General features: G+C 36.4%; 1 protein-coding gene and 1 long non-coding RNA gene across 15 annotated transcripts in view; one reads left to right on the forward strand and one right to left on the reverse strand.

Moving 5' to 3' along the window:
• Positions 1-270: 270 nt before the first annotated feature.
• Positions 271-9,342, forward strand: LOC127551297 (uncharacterized). Its single transcript, XR_007951050.1, has 2 exons — positions 271-2,561; positions 3,984-9,342. It is a non-coding gene; the product is annotated as an uncharacterized LOC127551297 (long non-coding RNA).
• The window catches only part of TPM1 (tropomyosin 1), a 30,611-nt gene continuing 20,406 nt past the window's right edge, over positions 8,508-18,712 (reverse strand). For 4 of the 14 annotated variants that reach the window (XM_051980915.1, XM_051980921.1, XM_051980913.1 and 1 more), the window contains one exon: positions 8,508-9,442. In XM_051980915.1, coding sequence (XP_051836875.1) covers positions 9,360-9,442 — 83 coding nt within the window. In that variant the 3' untranslated portion in view covers positions 8,508-9,359. Of the gene's footprint in view, positions 9,443-10,591; positions 10,692-15,441; positions 15,663-17,645; positions 17,729-18,712 lie in introns of those variants that run through there. The other 10 variants (XM_051980914.1, XM_051980911.1, XM_051980918.1 and 7 more) reach the window with 6 other exon arrangements.

Genomic DNA, 18,712 nt, shown 5'->3' on the forward strand with positions numbered 1-18,712 from the left:
TAGCATGGCATGTTAGGACTTCTGCAAAGAGAGGGTTTTAGATTCTCTTTTATAAGTCTTGACTACAAGCTGGGGGTTGCTCTTGATGGGGCTGGTACAGCTTGAGCTGAATTGAATAGAAGATCTTCAGTTGAATAGGATTGGAATTCTTTAGCTCAGGACTCAACCAGCCCCACCTAGATAAACCACTTTATCTGATTCCCTGGGGCCATCTCTCACTGAGGCAGGGTTGCAGGAGATTTTCTTCTTCTAGGAGCTTCAAGTGCTTTACCTCATGGCTCATTCCCAAAGTCAGAGAGAGAAAGAGTTTGGGGGCTCCCCTCATCAGTATCGCAAAAAAAATTATAGGCTTAGACCATCTCCAAATCAAGAGACAAAGATTTTATGCTGTTGGCAGCAGACTAAGTTCTAAAAGGGAGTTTAGCCATTAACAAAGGGGAAGATGCCATAACCGGAGAGAAGATGCCTAAGGAAGGCTAAGTTCCTAATGAACCAGGCACTGTAATACTTAGTAAATGAACTAAATTCTTAAAAGGAGTTAGCAAAAAAGAGGGCTATTAGCGAAAAATAACCCCAAGGGCTTCTGTTAGGATATAGTCATTCTGGAGTCTTGACAACTTTGCAATGCAAAGATTTTTACAAGGGCCTATTGCAACAAAGGACCACTTAAGGACAAGATAATGCTCCTCCCTGCTTGCCTCAGGGAGTAGTTGTGGGAGTTTAACTGGGGCCTACTGCAATAAAGGCCAATTTAAATTCCACAAAAGTCTTCTGTCAAAGCCCCTCCATCTGGTCCACTTAGCTACTAAAGATCTGGGATCTTATTGATCCTATCAACATGATTGATTCGGTCATTCATTTTCCACATTGGTGGTGAGGTTAGAGATCAAGAGTCTTAATTAGGAAGCTATTATAATGTAATATGGACTATATATGATTATGTAATATGGACCTGAATTTAGTAGGTAAGAGCCTTGTGAATTGCGAAAAAAGACCCAAACTCAGGATATTGTGAATGTAGAATTGATAGGGTTTGGATATGATTTGGAAGGAGACTAAGAACAACAAATAATCAAAGATTGATTCCAAAGTTTTGAACCATTCTGTGCATTAGGCAGCCAGACTGAGACTGGAGGTCAGAGGAATGATAGGGCTGGAGAAATAGATTTGAATCACTTTCTTAAGATTATATCACTCACTTCTGTGCTTCAATTTTATTTTTTTCAAGTTTTTTTTGGTAAAATTCAGGGATGGACTTCCCAAGATCCCTTCCAGATTTAACTTTATAAATCTCTGACAATGAGGGAACAACTACAACCAAAGGGTTGGATTGGTATCTATAAATTATTAAAAAGAACCAGAATAAAGCCTCTAATATTTGCTGGACTTTTTGTCAGATTTATGGGGAGACATTGACAACAAGGGCAGATAATAAAAAGGCCTTCGAGTAGGATGATGGAATACTATTGTCATAAGAAATGATAAAAGGAACAAATTCATAGAAATATGGGATGACTTGTATGAATTTGATGTAATAGGAACTGTGTCGCCCTGATCTTTTTTTGGGGGGGAAGACTGGGTTGGAAAGGCCCTCTTAACTTTTAGGAGCAGCTCTACCTTCCTGTTCCTAGGGGAAACTCCCATGGTGATCCCCACCTACAATTCAATTAGAGATCTTGGCCTGCAGCATAATTACCACCATTATTGATTAGTCCCTCAAATTCATCTGGAACCCCAGCCCATAGAAACCTAAATATAATCAAAGGCTGCACCCCAAACCTTTGCTAATTTCCAATCAGGATTTGGCCCACTGTTTCTCAGTGTAAACCCATCTTTGCCAAAAACCTACCTTTGCTAATTCCTTTCTGTATTTGGCCCTCTGGGAAGTTTTTGCCCAGTGTAATAAATCCTTTTTTTTTTTTTTTTTGCCAAAAACCTGCCTGCAGATTGGGATTGTGGATTCTTACACAAAAGCCTGGGATACCTGCCTGGGGACTCCATAGTTGTTAGGATATTTCTCACCCCTCAACAAATTGATACAGAATGAATTAAGCAGAAATCAGGAAAACAATTTACATAATGACTATACATTGTAAAGAAAAACAACTTTGAAAGACTTTAGAATTCTGATCACTACAATGACCAATAATAATTCTACAAAATAAAGATGAAACATGCTTTTTAACTCTTGAACAGAAGGTAGTAGATTACAGATCTAGAATATTATTTTTTAAGGACACGGCCAATATGAAGATTTGAAATACTCAGAATTTTTATTTTTTTATAATAGCTTTTTATTTTTTCAAATACATGCAAAAATAGCTTTCATCATTCACTTTTGCAAAACCTTGTGTTCTAAATTTTTCTCTCTCCCTTCCTCCTACTCCTTTCCCTAGACAGCAAGAATCTATTATTGGTTAAACATGTGCAATTCTAAACATATTTCTATATTTGTCATGTTGCACAGGGAAAAAATCACATCAAAAGGGGGAAAAAAACATGAGAAAGAAAAACAAAAAAACAAGTAAACAAACACCATCACCATCAAAAGACCACATTTGGTCTCCATAGTTTTTTGGATGCGGGTGGCTCTTTTCATCACAAGTCTATTGGAATTGCCTTAATCACTTCCTTGTTGCAAAGAACCAAGTCTATCACAGCTGATCATCTCATAATCTTGTTGTTGCTTTGTACAATGTTCTCTTGGTTCTACTTACTTCGCTTAGCAACAATTTATATAAATCTTCCCAGGCTTTTCTGCATCAGCCTGCTCATCATTTCTTATAGAACAATACTCTATTATATTCATCTATCATAACATATTCAGCCATTCCCCAACTAATGGGCATCCATTCAATTTCCAGTTCCTTGCCACTACAAAAAGGGTTGCTACATGTGGTTATTTTCCTTTTTTGATGATCTCTTCTGAAAACAGCCACTGCTGGACCAAAGGGTGTGCACATAATTCCAAATGCTCTCCAGATTGATTCAGTTCACAACTCTACCAACAATCTATTAGTGTCCCAATTTTCCTACATCATCTCCAACATTTATTATTGTCCTTTCCTGTCATCTTGGTCAATCTGTGAGGTGTGAAGTAAGTTCCCACATTTTTAACAAAAAATTCATAACATAACTTCCCACACACACCTGCAGGTACTTTGAATCCCTCTTCTCCATTGAGAATTAAGATATCTGTGGAAGGGAGGAAGTCTGTTAGGGGAATGAATAGTGAGGGAATGGGGTAGTGATTTAGTTAGTCAACTCTTCTTGAGTATTGACCTAAACTGTGTTGTAATATATCTATTCCTTGTTCAAGATTTTAATAGGTTATCTAAAATTGTGTTATGGTAGTCAAATGATGGGGGAGAGTGAGATGGGGACAATGGCTAGTCTAATATGGACATCTCTCTCCAATCTAGAAATGCTTGTTTGAACAGACTTGTGCCAAGAAATGCAGAATATAGTATTGATGAGGTGTGGGAATAAGGGGAGAGAACCCCTCTCCTGAGATGCAGATCCAATGTGAAAGAATTCGCAAACCTGAAAATCTGTGACAAAAAGGGAATTTTATTGTTCACTAAAAAGGAACTTTCTTAGTGGGCAAAAGTCCTCCTTAGGAATTTGGCAAAGGTGGATTAACAGACCCCTGGTTATGTGGGTAAATGTTGGCCTGGGGCTGGGAGCTGTCTGGGCTTATCAATAGAGGATCATCAGACAGAGATCTCAAATTGAATAAAAATCATTTAAATGGGACTTTGAAGTCTTTTCCCAGAGTCTGGGAACTGCCTGAAAGGAATCCAGGCCACCCCCAAAAGATCTCAGTTTCAATGGAGGGTGATTTGAACAAGATCTGTGATTGAATGAAACCACTTAACTTGGGAAGGGCTTGTCTGGGAGAGGTATACTTTTCCTAGGGTCTGAGTCTCCCCAAAGAGGACAGTTTACCTTTGCCTCCCTCCTCCCCCCCAAAGCCCCAAAAGATCTCAGTTTACATCAGTATTATTAGAAATACTTTTTTCTTTGTTGGCGGTATATAGTGGATAGCATATTGAATTTGGAGTCAGGAAGCCTGGAGTTTAAGCCCTGTCTCAGCAGCTACTTAGCGCTATGATATTGGAAGAACTATGCCTCGGTTTCCTCATCTGAAAAATGTAAATAATAGCACCTACCTCATTCAATGATTGTGAAGTTCTGATGAGCTAACATATAAAGTGCAAAGCATTCTATTAATGTAAGTTATCATTTTCATCATCAGTCTAAAATCCACCAATTTTGTGGTCAGACTGTCCTCATCAGAGGCTTATATAACAACAGTATTATACCAAACATATACCACTGATATGCCTAGAGAGTAAAGAAGTCCCATTTACTTTGCAGGATTCACAGCCCTGAATTCTCAACATATACAATATGATGTGCATTTCTGGATTTAAGGAGAGAACACAGCTCTGGCTCACGGACAACTTAAATAGTTATAATTTAACAATTTCAGAACAAAGGATAGAGCAAGATTATCTGCCAGTCTGCAACATAGTCCCTTTTGTGTTGATAGGGAACATGCTGCACAGTGAGTTTTTCCAGGACTGCTGAATGACTTGAATGCTCCAAACAGTGAGGATTATACTATTTTATATCTAGGAATAAACAAAGGATGATTAAACCTTTAAAAATGTACCCTTTGGGGTGAGTATATTTTGGACTTTGAATATATCAATCATAACACCTCTGGCACTTTCTGTTGATGATTGTTGTTCTAATAAAAGACAAAATACATCATTAAATAGACTATGGCTTTGAAAACCAAATTATCAATATTGGGTACAGGTTTACTAAATTACTGTTAGCAGTCACATCTATAACCTATGGATACTAAATAACTTCCATCACATTGGATAATCCATGCATAAAAACATCATGTTATATTAACTTATTAATATAGATTCATATTAATTTAATTATGAAGTTTTCTATCATTACTTAAAAATTATTTTCATAGATAAAATATTGAATTTAAGTTTGGCTTTAGAACTCACTGACATGGAATGTGGCAAATCAATAATTTCTTAACACCTGTAGGAAAACTGAGGCAAAAATTCCTAAATGTTATTGATGCATCTAGGAGTGTTATAATGCATAACAGATTGGTCTTGAAGCTAGGAAGACTTGGGTTAAAATCTCACTTCTGGCACAGTGGATTGTGTAATTCTGGGCAAAGCACTTAAGCTCTCAAGGTTCCAGATAACTCTTTAAGACTATGGAGAAAAGGTTAGTCTATATTGCTAGAAGGAGTTTCCTTACCTGGAAGTTCCTTATGCCAATAAAAATCACAGGTCACGTCCCTTTTCCTATCTGAAGACTTTAGTTTTTGTTGTATTATTTTTTAATGAGCCAAAACAAAACAACTTCACTTAAGCTAATTGGAAAACAACTTTTTTAAATGTCTGAAAATAGTCATCCTTATTAGGGGATAAAACAGTCAAAAGATATTAACTAATGCCCAACATTAGCCTGGGAGTAAGAAATAAACAGCAACACAACTGATTATTTTGCCAGCCTCAAGAATCACTATTTCCGTGACTTCCTTTCTCCTTGGCTGAATAAAGAAAACTTTCAGGTTACATGTTAAATGTAACCTCCCTGTTCTGGAATGCCAAGCCAGTTCCTCTCAATTTTAGCCACTATCTCAACTCTTACACATCAGTAATGGCCACTCAGTAATGCAGGTGAACCATCTCATCTGATCTCAAATGTTATAACCTTTCATCTTGAGTGATGGAAGATTTGACAACCACTCCATAAGTAACTTCCAGAAACTGTTTGATCCTCTCAAAAGCAGCTGAATTCCCTTAATTTCTGCTTTAGGCCAACATTATTCTTTCCCAGCCAGTTCTCAGCAAAGAAATACAAACAGGGGCTCAAAGGTGGGGCCACAGAAGTGATCTTTATCTCTGAGCCTTGTTTTTTCCCCTCCAAGCTAATTCCTATTGTTTAAACCTGAAACTAATTTTAAAGGTTCTCCACCTCCAGCGCATAGCTCACAAACAGAATTTATGTAAGATCACAAGACTATTGCCTGAAAGTTATTAGACTTGGGGCTTTTGCAATGAAGGGTTCTTGGGGGAAGAGGTAGTAATCAGATCTTCCAGTGCAATGGGGAAAACCAATCATGGGGAAAAAAAAACATTAAAGTTTCCCAAAGTCCCAGTGGAGAAAAAGCTGGATTGAATTTAGGGCATCAACTGTGGCAATGTCCAGGTAAGAGTAAAAAATTTTCCTTTATTTTTATTCTTGGTGCTAAATACACGTTACCTACCAAATAGCAAACCGAGTCTCTCAGCAGCAGGAGCCAGCTTCATTCTTGAGAAATTATTTTCCTTTGTCACAATTCTGGCATAAATTATATTCACATTGGTGAACACTCAACAAAGCTTCACTCATTCAGTGTGACACACAAAATTTATGACATCTGTCTCAGGAATGTAGCTCTGAAAAGCCTCAGTGTCAAAAAATATGCAGAATGGAAGGAATGCTCCACACATTTCTAATTTCTTTCAAAACTCAAGTCTCTAATTTTGGAAGCAATAGCACGAAGCTTGTTTAACTCACTTAATACTTTAGCCCTTTTTGTTTTCGTTGGGACATTCCAAAGTCTCTCCCAGACAGCTGCAACCACTTCCTGTAGCTTGGGGGAAAACTCAGTAACCCAGGGAGATCTCAGGAGCCATTCGAAGGGTGAAGAAGACTTTTGGAAAGTTAAGATCTGAGCAGCAGTGATTACAAAAGGCATGGAAGATCCAGGGCATTTCTGGCAATCGTGGATAACCACGTCCTGTGCAGTTCCTGGGTTCAAATCCCATTTCAGCTGGTGGTCCAGAGAATCATGGGCATCTCTGAAACCTTTTGAAAATCTATATTCAGAATTAGTTTATTTTTCTAATATGATAAATACCTATAATAAAACCCATATAGACAAAAAACTCTTTGGATAGATCCTCAATATTTCTTAATAGAATTACGACACAGAACCACTGCTATTGTATAGAGCTTCTTTTCCCACTCATGACCCCTTTTCATTTGAGAAATTTTGGTGACCCTAGATATGTAGGTACACAAATCAAACATTTAATGATAATAAATCATAATTTCATGATCCTAACCTTCAGTTATGAGACTCCAGGAGATTGTGAACCATAGTTTAAAAAACTGGGCTATAGTGGATAGTGTTGGACTTGAAGGCAGAGATCTCACTTCAAGTATGTGGCTACTACATCTATTCTGTCCCTCAGTTCCATCTGTAAAATGGGGAAAACAATAACTTCCAGGTGTGTTAGAAAGATCAAAGAGCATAAAGGATGTAAAATGCTTTGCAAATCCTAAAGCATTTTATAAATGCTGCTAAAGAGTGCCAGGTTTAGGAGTAAAGAGTTCTCAAGTTCAAATCTAGTTTCACACTCAGTAGCTGTATGAGCCTGGGCAAGTCACTTAACTTCATTTTCCTCATTTGTCAAATGGACCAAAAAAGGAAACGGCAAACCACTTCAAGCATGGTCACAAATGGTAACACACAACTGAAAATCAACTAATATTACTCCCTATGTGACTTTGGGCAAGTCCCTTGAGAAAGTGAAGCTCAGCTTTTTCATTTGTAGAATCTGAGAGTTGCACAAGATGACATGACCTCTTCCAGTTCCATATCTACAATCATATGGAATACTGTGACTAATTTTAAGTTTAATTCCTCTTTAGTTGTATCTGAAATGCCTCTTAATTTAGATTTTTCTTGGTCTGTAGAAAGAGAATATTTTATACTCATATCTTGAATGATTCTAAATTTAGGAACTAGAAGACTCATGAAATTATATTCATCTTGTTCCCTCTCTACCATCTAGCTTTGGGTGGCAAGTACTTATTTACCTTGTTTGTAGATGAGTCAACTGAGGCCCAGAAAAGATCATCGATTTAGAGCTGGAAATGTCCACAAAAAGGACATTCTAGTTCAATCTCTTCCTTTTACAAATAAAGAAGTTAAGGCCCAGGGAGGTTAAAAGTTTCAGCTCCAAGAAGAAAGGAGAGCTATTAAAGTGAAACTCAAATTAGATTTGGAAAGCAAAAAGAAATTTGATGCATTTCCTAAATTATAAAGTGTCTATTATAGGACTAAAGACATTAATGTTTGTTGTCTGTAGGTAGGGGAAGAAAACAATTAGAAAATCCTGGAAATTTATGTTAAAGGCTGTCATTTATCTACGTTCTAATATGTCATTTATGATTAAGTGGCATCTCTGCCAACAGAATCATAAACTGCATATTACTTTTTAAAAGTCATTTTCCCTTTTTCGTTTTTCAATAAATTACATTTATGCTCCCTTGATAAATTTCAATCTAGTTTTCAGTTGGACTTTTCTCTGGTACCTTGTTTGAGAGAAAAAATGCAATAATGGGTACAGAAAAATTTAACACAATCCAGATTCACAAAATGGAAAACAAATGACAAGACCACCAAATTTAGAAAATGTCCTAAAATGTGCATTTTTATTCCATATCATTATACAATGTTTACATAGTTATAACTTTTAAAAACTGCTCGAGTGTGTAAAATAAAGTGAGGCAAATACGGATTTTTAATCCCCCCTCCCCCAATATGGATAAGAAACATCTTTCTCTATGAATTTTATGTAGTGCCTAAATTAATCTTTCATTTTAACATGAAAAACTGAAGATAAAAAGAGTGGAAATTCATTTTGAAATGCTGCCCTACAATTTGTAATGAGCTGCTAGTGTACAAGTTAGAAAAAAGACTGAAGTCGTAAAACAGTTGTGTGGCTTACAAATCTTTTGTTGATGTTTTCAATCGAATTCAGGCATAGAAAGTCCAAATCCTCATCTCTTAATAAAACTCAGACAAATAAATTACTGCACTGGACAGAATTCTAAATTGTATAATGTCAAACAAAAGACCACAGAAGTACCTTTTGCTCAAAGTAGCACCAGTCCACACCTGATTGTGTTTCCAACATTAATCTTGTTAAATACAGAGTTGGCACTTGGAAGTGGAAATCATTCTGCTTTAGTGAGCATTCCTGGACTGCACATACTGTGTTGCTATACTCTCTACAAAGTGTAGGCAACATTATACTGGGAAATGGCACATTTAAACCATCATCACGCTGACCTGTCTAAGGCTTGCCCTTTTTTGGTATTCCCCTAATGCCTGGCCGGTATTTTGCAGATGTTCCTGTGACAGTGGTAAAACAAAACAAAACAAAACAAATGAAAGGGGTTTCATGGCAAGCAGGTGTTTATAAAAAATAAAAAACACAAAAAAGGTAAGAATGTGGTCGCCGCTAAGGAGGTTTTCACATGTTGTTTAACTCCAGTAAAGTCTGATCCAGCATCTGATGCATACTAAGATTTTCTTCCTTGGCATGTGCCACTTTCTCTGTTGTGGGATTAGAAAATTAAGACATCAATAGCAGCTCTTTGGATACACTGACGCTCTATACATTAAAGCATGCAAACAGTCAATCATGAAGAGCAGATTTAGATGATTAGAACCAGGCATGATCACAACACACTAGTCATGGTTTCCAAATTGACAAGGACCTTCTGGTGATTTATGCAAAATGTAGTAGAGAAGTCTGCCCCTACATTAAATATAAGGTTAAATATAAGTCAGACTTCATAAAAGATCACTAATTATTTACCATGGGAATCAAAACACAAAGAAGGAAAAACCAGACATAACTGATTTTGCTAAGTAAAAAGAGACTTTAAAGTCATTCATCACTCCTTAGTTGCTAGAAAGTAGCAACTTTCTGAATCCAAATTCAGGTCCTCTATTTGGGGCTCCCAAAAGTTTTGGAAATGACACCATGACTCAACCTTTCAGAAAGTGTGGATGAAATAGTGAGGGTTCATAATACAAAGTCAAATAAACCATTTCTCCCTGTTAAAAGATTCTCAATAATTAAAGAGTTATATTGCATGCACACTTCATTAGGACATAGTAATAATACTCTTTGAGGACACTACACATTAGCACAAAATTCTCATCTGACAGACTTCCTGATTCCACCCATTCCACTGAAATAATGTCTTTCAGCCAACCTGGGACCTTCACCTGGACTCTTTTCAAAACCTCGGTTGCCTGAACATGGATGGATTGAATATAATTAAAACAGGGCATGGTATGTGCAGCAGATTACCTCAGAGTTTTGGCTCTGAGAGTGAGAGGTGAGACTCACACCTGCTCCTAGTTAACAGTGGATGATTTAGAGCCATGTTACACTACTCATGGTCATGGAGGTGCGCTGAACTGGCTGTAGCATATACATGTAATTATATAGCTTTCTATGTATTTTAGCAAAATATTAGAGTGGAATCTAAGACAAGAGATATGAATTATTCTAGTAAGAGGAAAGGACAAAAACACCAGCCTCTCAACTAGATTTCTCTCATTTGAATGTCTCTAGAACTGACCATTTTCAACCTCTCATAATGGTGGATACTGTAATCCATAGATTTCTTGAAATATGGACTATATTGCTAGAATTCAGCCTTAATGAAATGTTACAGTTTAATCTATAAAGACTGACGTATCTTTCGCACTCAAGGTTAATCCTCATTCAGGGCCAGCTTTAGTTCATTAGTTAGGCGGCGGTTTTGCTCAAGTTGCTGGTAGAGTTGATCTGTACAAGTCAGCAAGCAGGTTAGAAGAGAAAAAGAGAGGCAGAATGAATAGAGGGTTAGTCAAAGAAATAATGAGAACAAGAGTTAACAGAGAGAAAACAATCACACCCCAGACAGTTGAGCAACTGGTTATTTCTTTAGAAAAGAACATTTTACCTTCTGCCTTATCAGTCTTGGACGCCTGTATGGCTGATGATTAAAGACCATACAAAGTCCTGAGGAAGGACAGCTTTGACAAGGCTAGAAATGTCAGAGGGCCCGCTCTTGATTGAGGGAGAACAAGATACCAGGAGGAGAAAGAATGAACATCCATACCAAGAATGAACACTCATACACCTTGTCTTATTACACAAGAAGTCATATATGTCTAAAAACAGGCTCAGCCCCACTGTAGATATGAGGATTATGCTCATCAGCCATACATCTAATAACTTAAGAGAATCTAGTTGGTCACTTCTAATTTTTGTAAGTATCTATCCACCAAATCTTTATAGTGCAGTACTTACCCTTTCTCTCATTACCTATGTTGACCCTCCATTCTGTCCAAGCCCAAGACATACTCTCCATTCAGGAAATGTTTTTTAAAAAAGAGTTGGAGTGTTTACTTTTTTCTTCAAAAGAATAACAGAAAAAACAAAAGCAGCCTACGTGACTCACCTTTTTCTACTAAAAGGACAGATAATGTAAACAAAGTGGATGAAAGTAAGGGGATGGAAGAATGTAGTCCTTATTAGCTCAAACATAATTATCCCCACTGCTATCTCCTACTGTAAGACAGTGGCTAGAAAGATTTTCTTTCCATGAAGACCTCATAATTATAGAATGTTAGGATTATATGGAAACTTTAAGAGGCCATCCCCTCCACTTCTATCTATGAGGAAACAGAGCCAGCTTTGGAGCTTACATCCTTTCAATTTAAATTCAATCCCTCTACAGGAGTTGAGAGCACTTTTGAAAGATTATAGTCTTGAGGGTCCTTAACTAAGACTCTTAGAATGTCATGTAGTTTCATTATGGGAGTTAAGGAGGATGTGGGAGGATCCAAGATTTCACTATCAGATCTTATCAGACCATACCGAAGATGCAGAAACATGTTGGCAAGAGTCTGGAATAGGACAAACTCTTCCCAAATGTTTCATGTACTTCCCTCCCCAACTCCCCCCCAGCATAAGATAGACAAGTGAAATTCCTGATAAATCTGTGCCAATTTCCTCTCCTATCTCTACTATGGGCTGAGTGTGTGTGTGTCTTAAAATTGAGTTTTAAATTTATTATTATTTTGTTGAGGAAATTGGGGTTAAGTGACTTGCCCAGGGTCACACAGGTGGGAAATGTCAAGTGTCTGAGACCAGATTTGAACTCGGGTCCTCCTGACTTCAGGGCTGGTGCTCTATCTACAACGCCACCCAGTTGCCCCCTTGAGTTTTAAATTTAGATTTAAATGAAAGGAAAATTATAAATAGCCTTAGCAACAACCACCAAATTTAAAATAACATATACCTATCTCAAGTCTGGATATCTGTCCCCCTATCCTGGGGACAAATTATAATTTAAAAAAAAAAATTATAATTGGTTTTAAGGAACAATCCAGGAATGTCAAATGTCTACCGCAGAAATTTCCTCAGGAGAGATGGAAAAAGAAAACTAAGCTTTCTTATACCTCTGATTCTGTGCTTACCTTCTACTCATCATTTTGATACTTTACAATGCCTTTTTTAGAAAATATGTTACATGGAAGTACTTCTATGCAACATCAAAGAGAAATTTAAAAATTGAATTGCTATCTCCAGGGTTGTGGGGGAAGGCAGTTTGAATAGGCTGCTGTTTTTAAGTTGGAAGGCAGAGGACATTTTATGCAGACACTGGACCAGAATTGAAACTTTTTTTTTTACTTTTAAGTAAAGATTTAAAATACATACACACTTCTGTCTTAAACATGGATTTCATATTCATTGACTAACAGACAAATTGTAAAATATGTGGGCAATTATCAATATCTCAATGACATTTGTTCTGGAACACCTGAACAGATGGGGTGGAATAAAAGTTTTACATTGCAACATAATGTACGTGCTACTAATGCTACAAAATAGCTAAGAGGCACAGGGGGTAAGAGTGTTAGAATCACAAGTAGTAAGGTCTGAATTCAAATCCTACCTCAGACACTCAATAGTTATGTCACCCTGGATGGATCACTTGTATGCTTCAATTGTCTCATCTGTAAAAGTCTAACAATAATATATGTACCTCACAGTGTTGTTATCAATACTAAATGATATATGCAGTGCACTTCACAAACCTTGGAATGCTTTATAAATGCACTTTAATATTAATAGCAACAATATTTAAAATAACTATACAATTATAATTACCAATTCATTCATAATAATTATTAAACTAATGGCTGCTAGAACTAGAATGTAAACTATGACATAATGAAGGCTATCAGCATGTATGAGACTACATATCAAAATGGGATAGTATATTCAGCCCAGGAAAAATTTTAATGAAGGACAAGTTTGATGGTGACAGTCAAGGAGCAAATATCCTACATAATCTTAAAAAGATGGTAGTCCTGCAAATCAGGGAAAATATTCAGTTGTCAAATCTAAGGCTTAAGGAGCATGCACATTTTTCAATAATGGTCCATGTAATCTGAATTTATGTGGGGGGAGGGGAAGAAGGAAATTAATTTTTATTATTAAAATCACCCCAAATCTGCTAAAATGCCACTCAGTGGTTGTCAGTTATGTAATGGTAGAAACAGCAGGCAAGGGGTTAAACCTCCATTGGCTTCCTAGTTTGTGTATGCTAGCTAATTATATAATTTATACCCGTCGTTACCTCTGAACCTTTCTCTAACTTTCTGGGTTCTAGTGGAAGTAAGTGTGGTTGCTTGGGAATCAAATTATATGTATTTGCACACAAGAGCACAAGAAAGTCATATTCTATAACAGAAAATAATCTCCCAATTTTTAAGGAGGTGTTTGGGGAATACTTATCAATCTGTAGGCAACCAAAACTTAGCTCATCAATGGTACCTTTAGGGGCAGTGCCAACTTTATTCTAAGAGGTCTATGAGGACAACTGTATAAACAGGAAAGTTGGTCATATTGTCAAATCGTTTTATGTATTATATTATTCTTTTTCCTTTGCTCCCCCTTTCACCAAGTATTACTTTATATACCTGGTTTCATCTTGTGCTAACTTTTCAATCTTTTAGTGTCTCCTCTCCTCTCATAATACTTAAAGAACACTTTCAAAGTTTTGCGAATACTTTCCAAAAATAGATGCATCTCAAATATAGCTTTAGATTTTGGTGTATTCAGGTATTATCTGGACATTAAATAAAGCAGGAGCTATTTTGTTTAAGGCAGGAAGTCATGAGGGTTATACTATTAACTCTTCCTTTCAAAAGGAAGGGTGCCTGGCCAGAAGAAGAACCATAAACCTTTAGGGAACAAAGTTTAAATATGGACTCAAACCATAAATTTTCTTCTTCTATGGAGGAGACTGTTTAGATTCTAGATAAAAGAAAAATTTTCAATGCCAAGGCCAAAAAACCAGACAAACCTTAATTCATAAGCCATATTTTAAATAAATATTAAAAACCTGTATATCATATCCTTCCTGGAGTCTAAAGAGCAGCTTATGCTATTTCTGGAGTTAATCTTATATTAATAAATTATAATGATATCCATAAAAGTCTTCCTTTTAATACCTAATCAGAATATGGAGGTAGTTGTTTTCTCGTAGGCTAACTTATGGAGAACAAATTCTGCTCAGTCCTACCAGGAGGAAAAGGTCTCAAGTATGGCCCCAGGTAGACTCTGCCTACTGTCCAAAAATTAGTAGCACTAAATATGGAGAAACTCATTCCATCAAAAGTGGCCACTGGGAGAGGAATTCTTCATATCAGCTATTTTGGATCAATGAAAAAAATGTAAATATTTCACAAAACGGCTTGGGAATTAAAAACAAAGGGGAGATACAGCCAGCATGGTGATGAGAAAATTCCAGGAATAAAAAAAATTAGAAAATTGCACTTTAAAAGTTCTAAATTTCTACTCGCTTCTTTCTTTCTTCTTCTTATTTTTTTTAAAGATAGGATTGTTTAAATAACTGCTCAATCCAATGATAGCAAATGTAGAGCCTCTATACTCAAATATATGAAGTACAATCATGGATTTTCACTTCTCACTCAATATATTATCCAGAAAACTCAAAAGACACTTTCAGGATCAAAACAAAGGAAGACAACTCGGCAAAATAAACATATTTTAAATGGCTTCCACTCTTCCTACAATGCAAGAATATTTAGTCTCTTACTTTGGAACTCATAATTCTTTGAAGTTAAGTTTTATTTGACCAGTTCAAACATGGTTTCTAAGATTTGAATTAAATTTGAAACTGCAGTGTCTGATACGTGGCAGATACTTAAAAATGCTTGATGGTTGACTGAAACATCTTTCTTTATAGAATCACAGTGACAAAAACTCAAATTAAATGAAAAGGGACTGAGATATTTAACTGTAGGGCAGCTTAGCTCTTGCATAAACTAAAGTCTGTAGGCTAAAGAATAATATTTTATGATTTCCAAAAGGACTAATATATAATGCTGAGACAAAGGGAATGAGAAAAGGAACAGCCCCAAATAAATCCCTTGTGTCAAGAGGCCGTTTTTCAGTTTTATTCAATATACTGCTCAATCAATAAATAGGAGGTGTAAAAGGAATAGCAAAACAGATATAGCTTACACACGGGGTGTTTATTTTACATCAAAAGAAAGAGCTTCTGTACAATAGAGGGCACAGTGAGAGTCTTGCCCTGAGGCAGGATGCTAAAGGAAGACAGAATCAAGGTCAGCTGGAGGACACGACAATAAACCTGAGAAAAACTGCAGAGCTCAGACAGGTGGAACATCCAGCTTGATGAAGGAGTCTTGAGAGAAGTGAAGCAAAGAAATTTATCTGCATGAAGATAAAAAGGCGGGAGGGGGAAAAGAAAAGTGGCACAATGGAAAAAAAGAAAAGCAAAAAAAAATAGCAATAATATGACAGAACTCAGCATGCAACGCCAGCCACACATTTGGCAGATTTTATAGCAGCATTCTAGCAGATTCAAAATTGTCCTAAGGATCTTCCCGATTATTAGATTGTTTAATCTTAAAAGATACATACCTAGGACTATCAAAGAGTCTTTAAAAAAAGAGAGCCATTCTATGGAATATTTACTCATTTTAATTTTTTTTCAGTATCTTAGAATAAATATTAGAGCTTAGCCCAATTTCAGCATATTATAAGTGCCTAATGATTGATTATAGCTGGGAGAGATTATTTTATTCAATCCCTTCATTTTACAGATATACAGAGCTGATGCACTGGTGTCTGTCTTCCAAAGCAGTAATCAAGTCTCTCAGTCTTTAGAGACCTAAAGATCTCTAGAGATTCTCTAACTTCCTTGAAGGTAGAGTTTTTATAAATATGAAAGCAAGAAACTGTGAATTACACATTTGAAGCCACTATGTTTTCTGAATGGGATATGGTGGGAAGGTTCTAAAACACAATGTTCTTAGAATGATAGATTCATCCTTGAGGAATCTATAGGCTAGAATTTGAGGGTGGATAAGTTATGATTGAGATGCTGCTATAGTGTATAAATCCGTTTAGAAAAATTTAGGTCTTTACATTAAAGATAAGAGGGTCCTTAGAAATCATCCAGTTTAATGCCTTCACTTTTAAAGAAGGAAACTGAGACTTAGAGATATAATTAATTATCTTAATATCATATAGTTAGATAGTAAGTAGTGATTTGAATTAAGGTCTCTGTCACTCTATCTTGCTGCCTCTCCTTTCATGAGACAGAACAAGATCTCAGAAAGTGAGAGCATCAAGGCTCTCTCTAACCCAACCCTTTCAGTCAAGTGAGATGACCTTTCTGGGAACTCAAGAGCCAATTAGTGACAGAGTAAGGTTCAGCATCTATTTCATTATTCTTTACACCACATACAAATGTCTTTCAGAATGCTATACATGTTGGTGGTGGGATTCTGACCAAGATTGAAAGAAGAAATACAAAAATTGGATCTGTTTCCTCCTTCTCTTTAAAGGGCTATAATTTTGATACATTAATATAATGGAGTCTACTTCAATCTTCTAAAAACAGGATTCAACTTGGAAACCAAGAAAGTCAAGTTAATACTGTTTGAAATCCTCAGTGTACAAAAAAGATTGAATCCATTCTTTAGTAAATAGCAGCTCATGGAATGTAGTAGAATGGAATGAGGACTAGGTTTAAAGTTAGAGGACCTGGCTTGGAATCTGGATTGAGTTACTTGCTTATATGTGTGACCTTAGGCAAGACACTGTCCTTTTCTCAACCTCAACTTATCCATCTGTAAAATGAAGGGATTGCTGACTGCAAAGTTTTCTTATAGTTCTAAATCCTATGACCCCATGTTAACAATTTTCCTTTTTTTTTTTTTTTTTTTTGGTAATGTGTCATCAAAAAAATTATCTTGTAGAATGCAGCTTTTAGTACATTTATTTTTCTTCTATTCTGGGAAAATTACTAATAAGTAGAACTGTTTTTATGGTTTATTTTTTGAGATAAACCTTATTCAATGATCTCACTTTTAAAAGATGCTAACAGCTTATTGCTGAGAAGCAAAAAGCAAGATTAAAATTCTTAAAAATAAAACCCATGACTAGAGGAAAATGCCCTATGATAGACCTGATTAAATTTACCTTTGCCATTAAAGAATGATACTTCTAAATTTATGTAAACAGAAGGGTGATACCTAAACAAACAGAAGCAAGGAGGGATTACACACAAAACAACTTGAAGTTTGCAGATGAGATGGGGATTTATGGAGATCAAAGCAAAGGGGAAGGGGCTAGCAGCTAGCTTTCACCAACAGGAATTCACAGAAGCAGGCAGGCAGAGGAGGTAATTTACATTGAAGTCATGTCATTGAGAGCGTGGTCCAGCTCTTCACTGATTGCTTTGTACTTCAGCTTCTGAGCGTACAGCTCATCTACGACCACGAAGTGGAAGGCAGAGATGCAAGGGCGTGGAAGGTGGAGGGTGATCAGATGGAGGGTGAAGAAAGTAGCATGGAGACCATCCAGAAACAGCAGCAAGAAAAAGACAATGCATGAAGGAAGTAATGGCAGCAGGTGCCCGAAGAAGAGGAGGATTTAAAATAAAAACAACAAATAAGAACAAGTAAGCATTAGAAAATGAAATGAGAATGGTTTGATATGATAAATCATAATCAAATATGGTGTCAGTAAGCCGCATGAAAACTTAAACAAAACAGAAAGTACATTGAGTGGATAGTGGAACATTCTTTTAGAGAACTGTATTTTAATTATACCAAAATAGCTACTAATCTGTAGTGAGAGATACTGGTAGGAAGATTTCCAAAGACAATGCTTACGTGGAACTCTTTGTAATTACAGTCTGTCAATCTTATCTTTCCCTACTTAAAGTCATAAATTTCCTAACTGAACTAGTTATGGGGGTATGGATTTCTTGAAGTGTCATTTAAACTACCCATCTCTCTGCCCATTCTACTGTCTGTGCAAATCTGTTGGGCATCATTCCTGCTCCAGAAGGGTGGAGTCTTTTTATAGCAGTGCAGTTTGTTGTGACTCAAACTTTTAATCTTCAACTTTTTGACTGGATGAAGCTTTCTCAAAGTTTGATGCAAGATAATTTTGCAATTGTCACTTATTCTGCTTCACTGCTTTGCTATATTTCTTGTTCTTTGTCCTATCCCGTTTCAAATGCCTACTTTTCTCTTCCCTAAGAGTCCTACTTTCTCTGCCTCTATCTTTTTCTTTTTGTGTTTCTCCTTCCTTCCCCTCCTCTCCATATACACAAACATGTGTACACACACACACACACAACTATACATAATAGATTTAAAACTGACCCATCGTTTTTCAAATCTCAACATCAACTTTTCACACACAGAGACCAAACAGTTCTAAATTAATTCAAAGTAAGTAGATCA

Source organism: Antechinus flavipes, chromosome 2 (assembly GCF_016432865.1).
Source record: "Antechinus flavipes isolate AdamAnt ecotype Samford, QLD, Australia chromosome 2, AdamAnt_v2, whole genome shotgun sequence".
Lineage (NCBI taxonomy): Eukaryota > Metazoa > Chordata > Mammalia > Dasyuromorphia > Dasyuridae > Antechinus > Antechinus flavipes.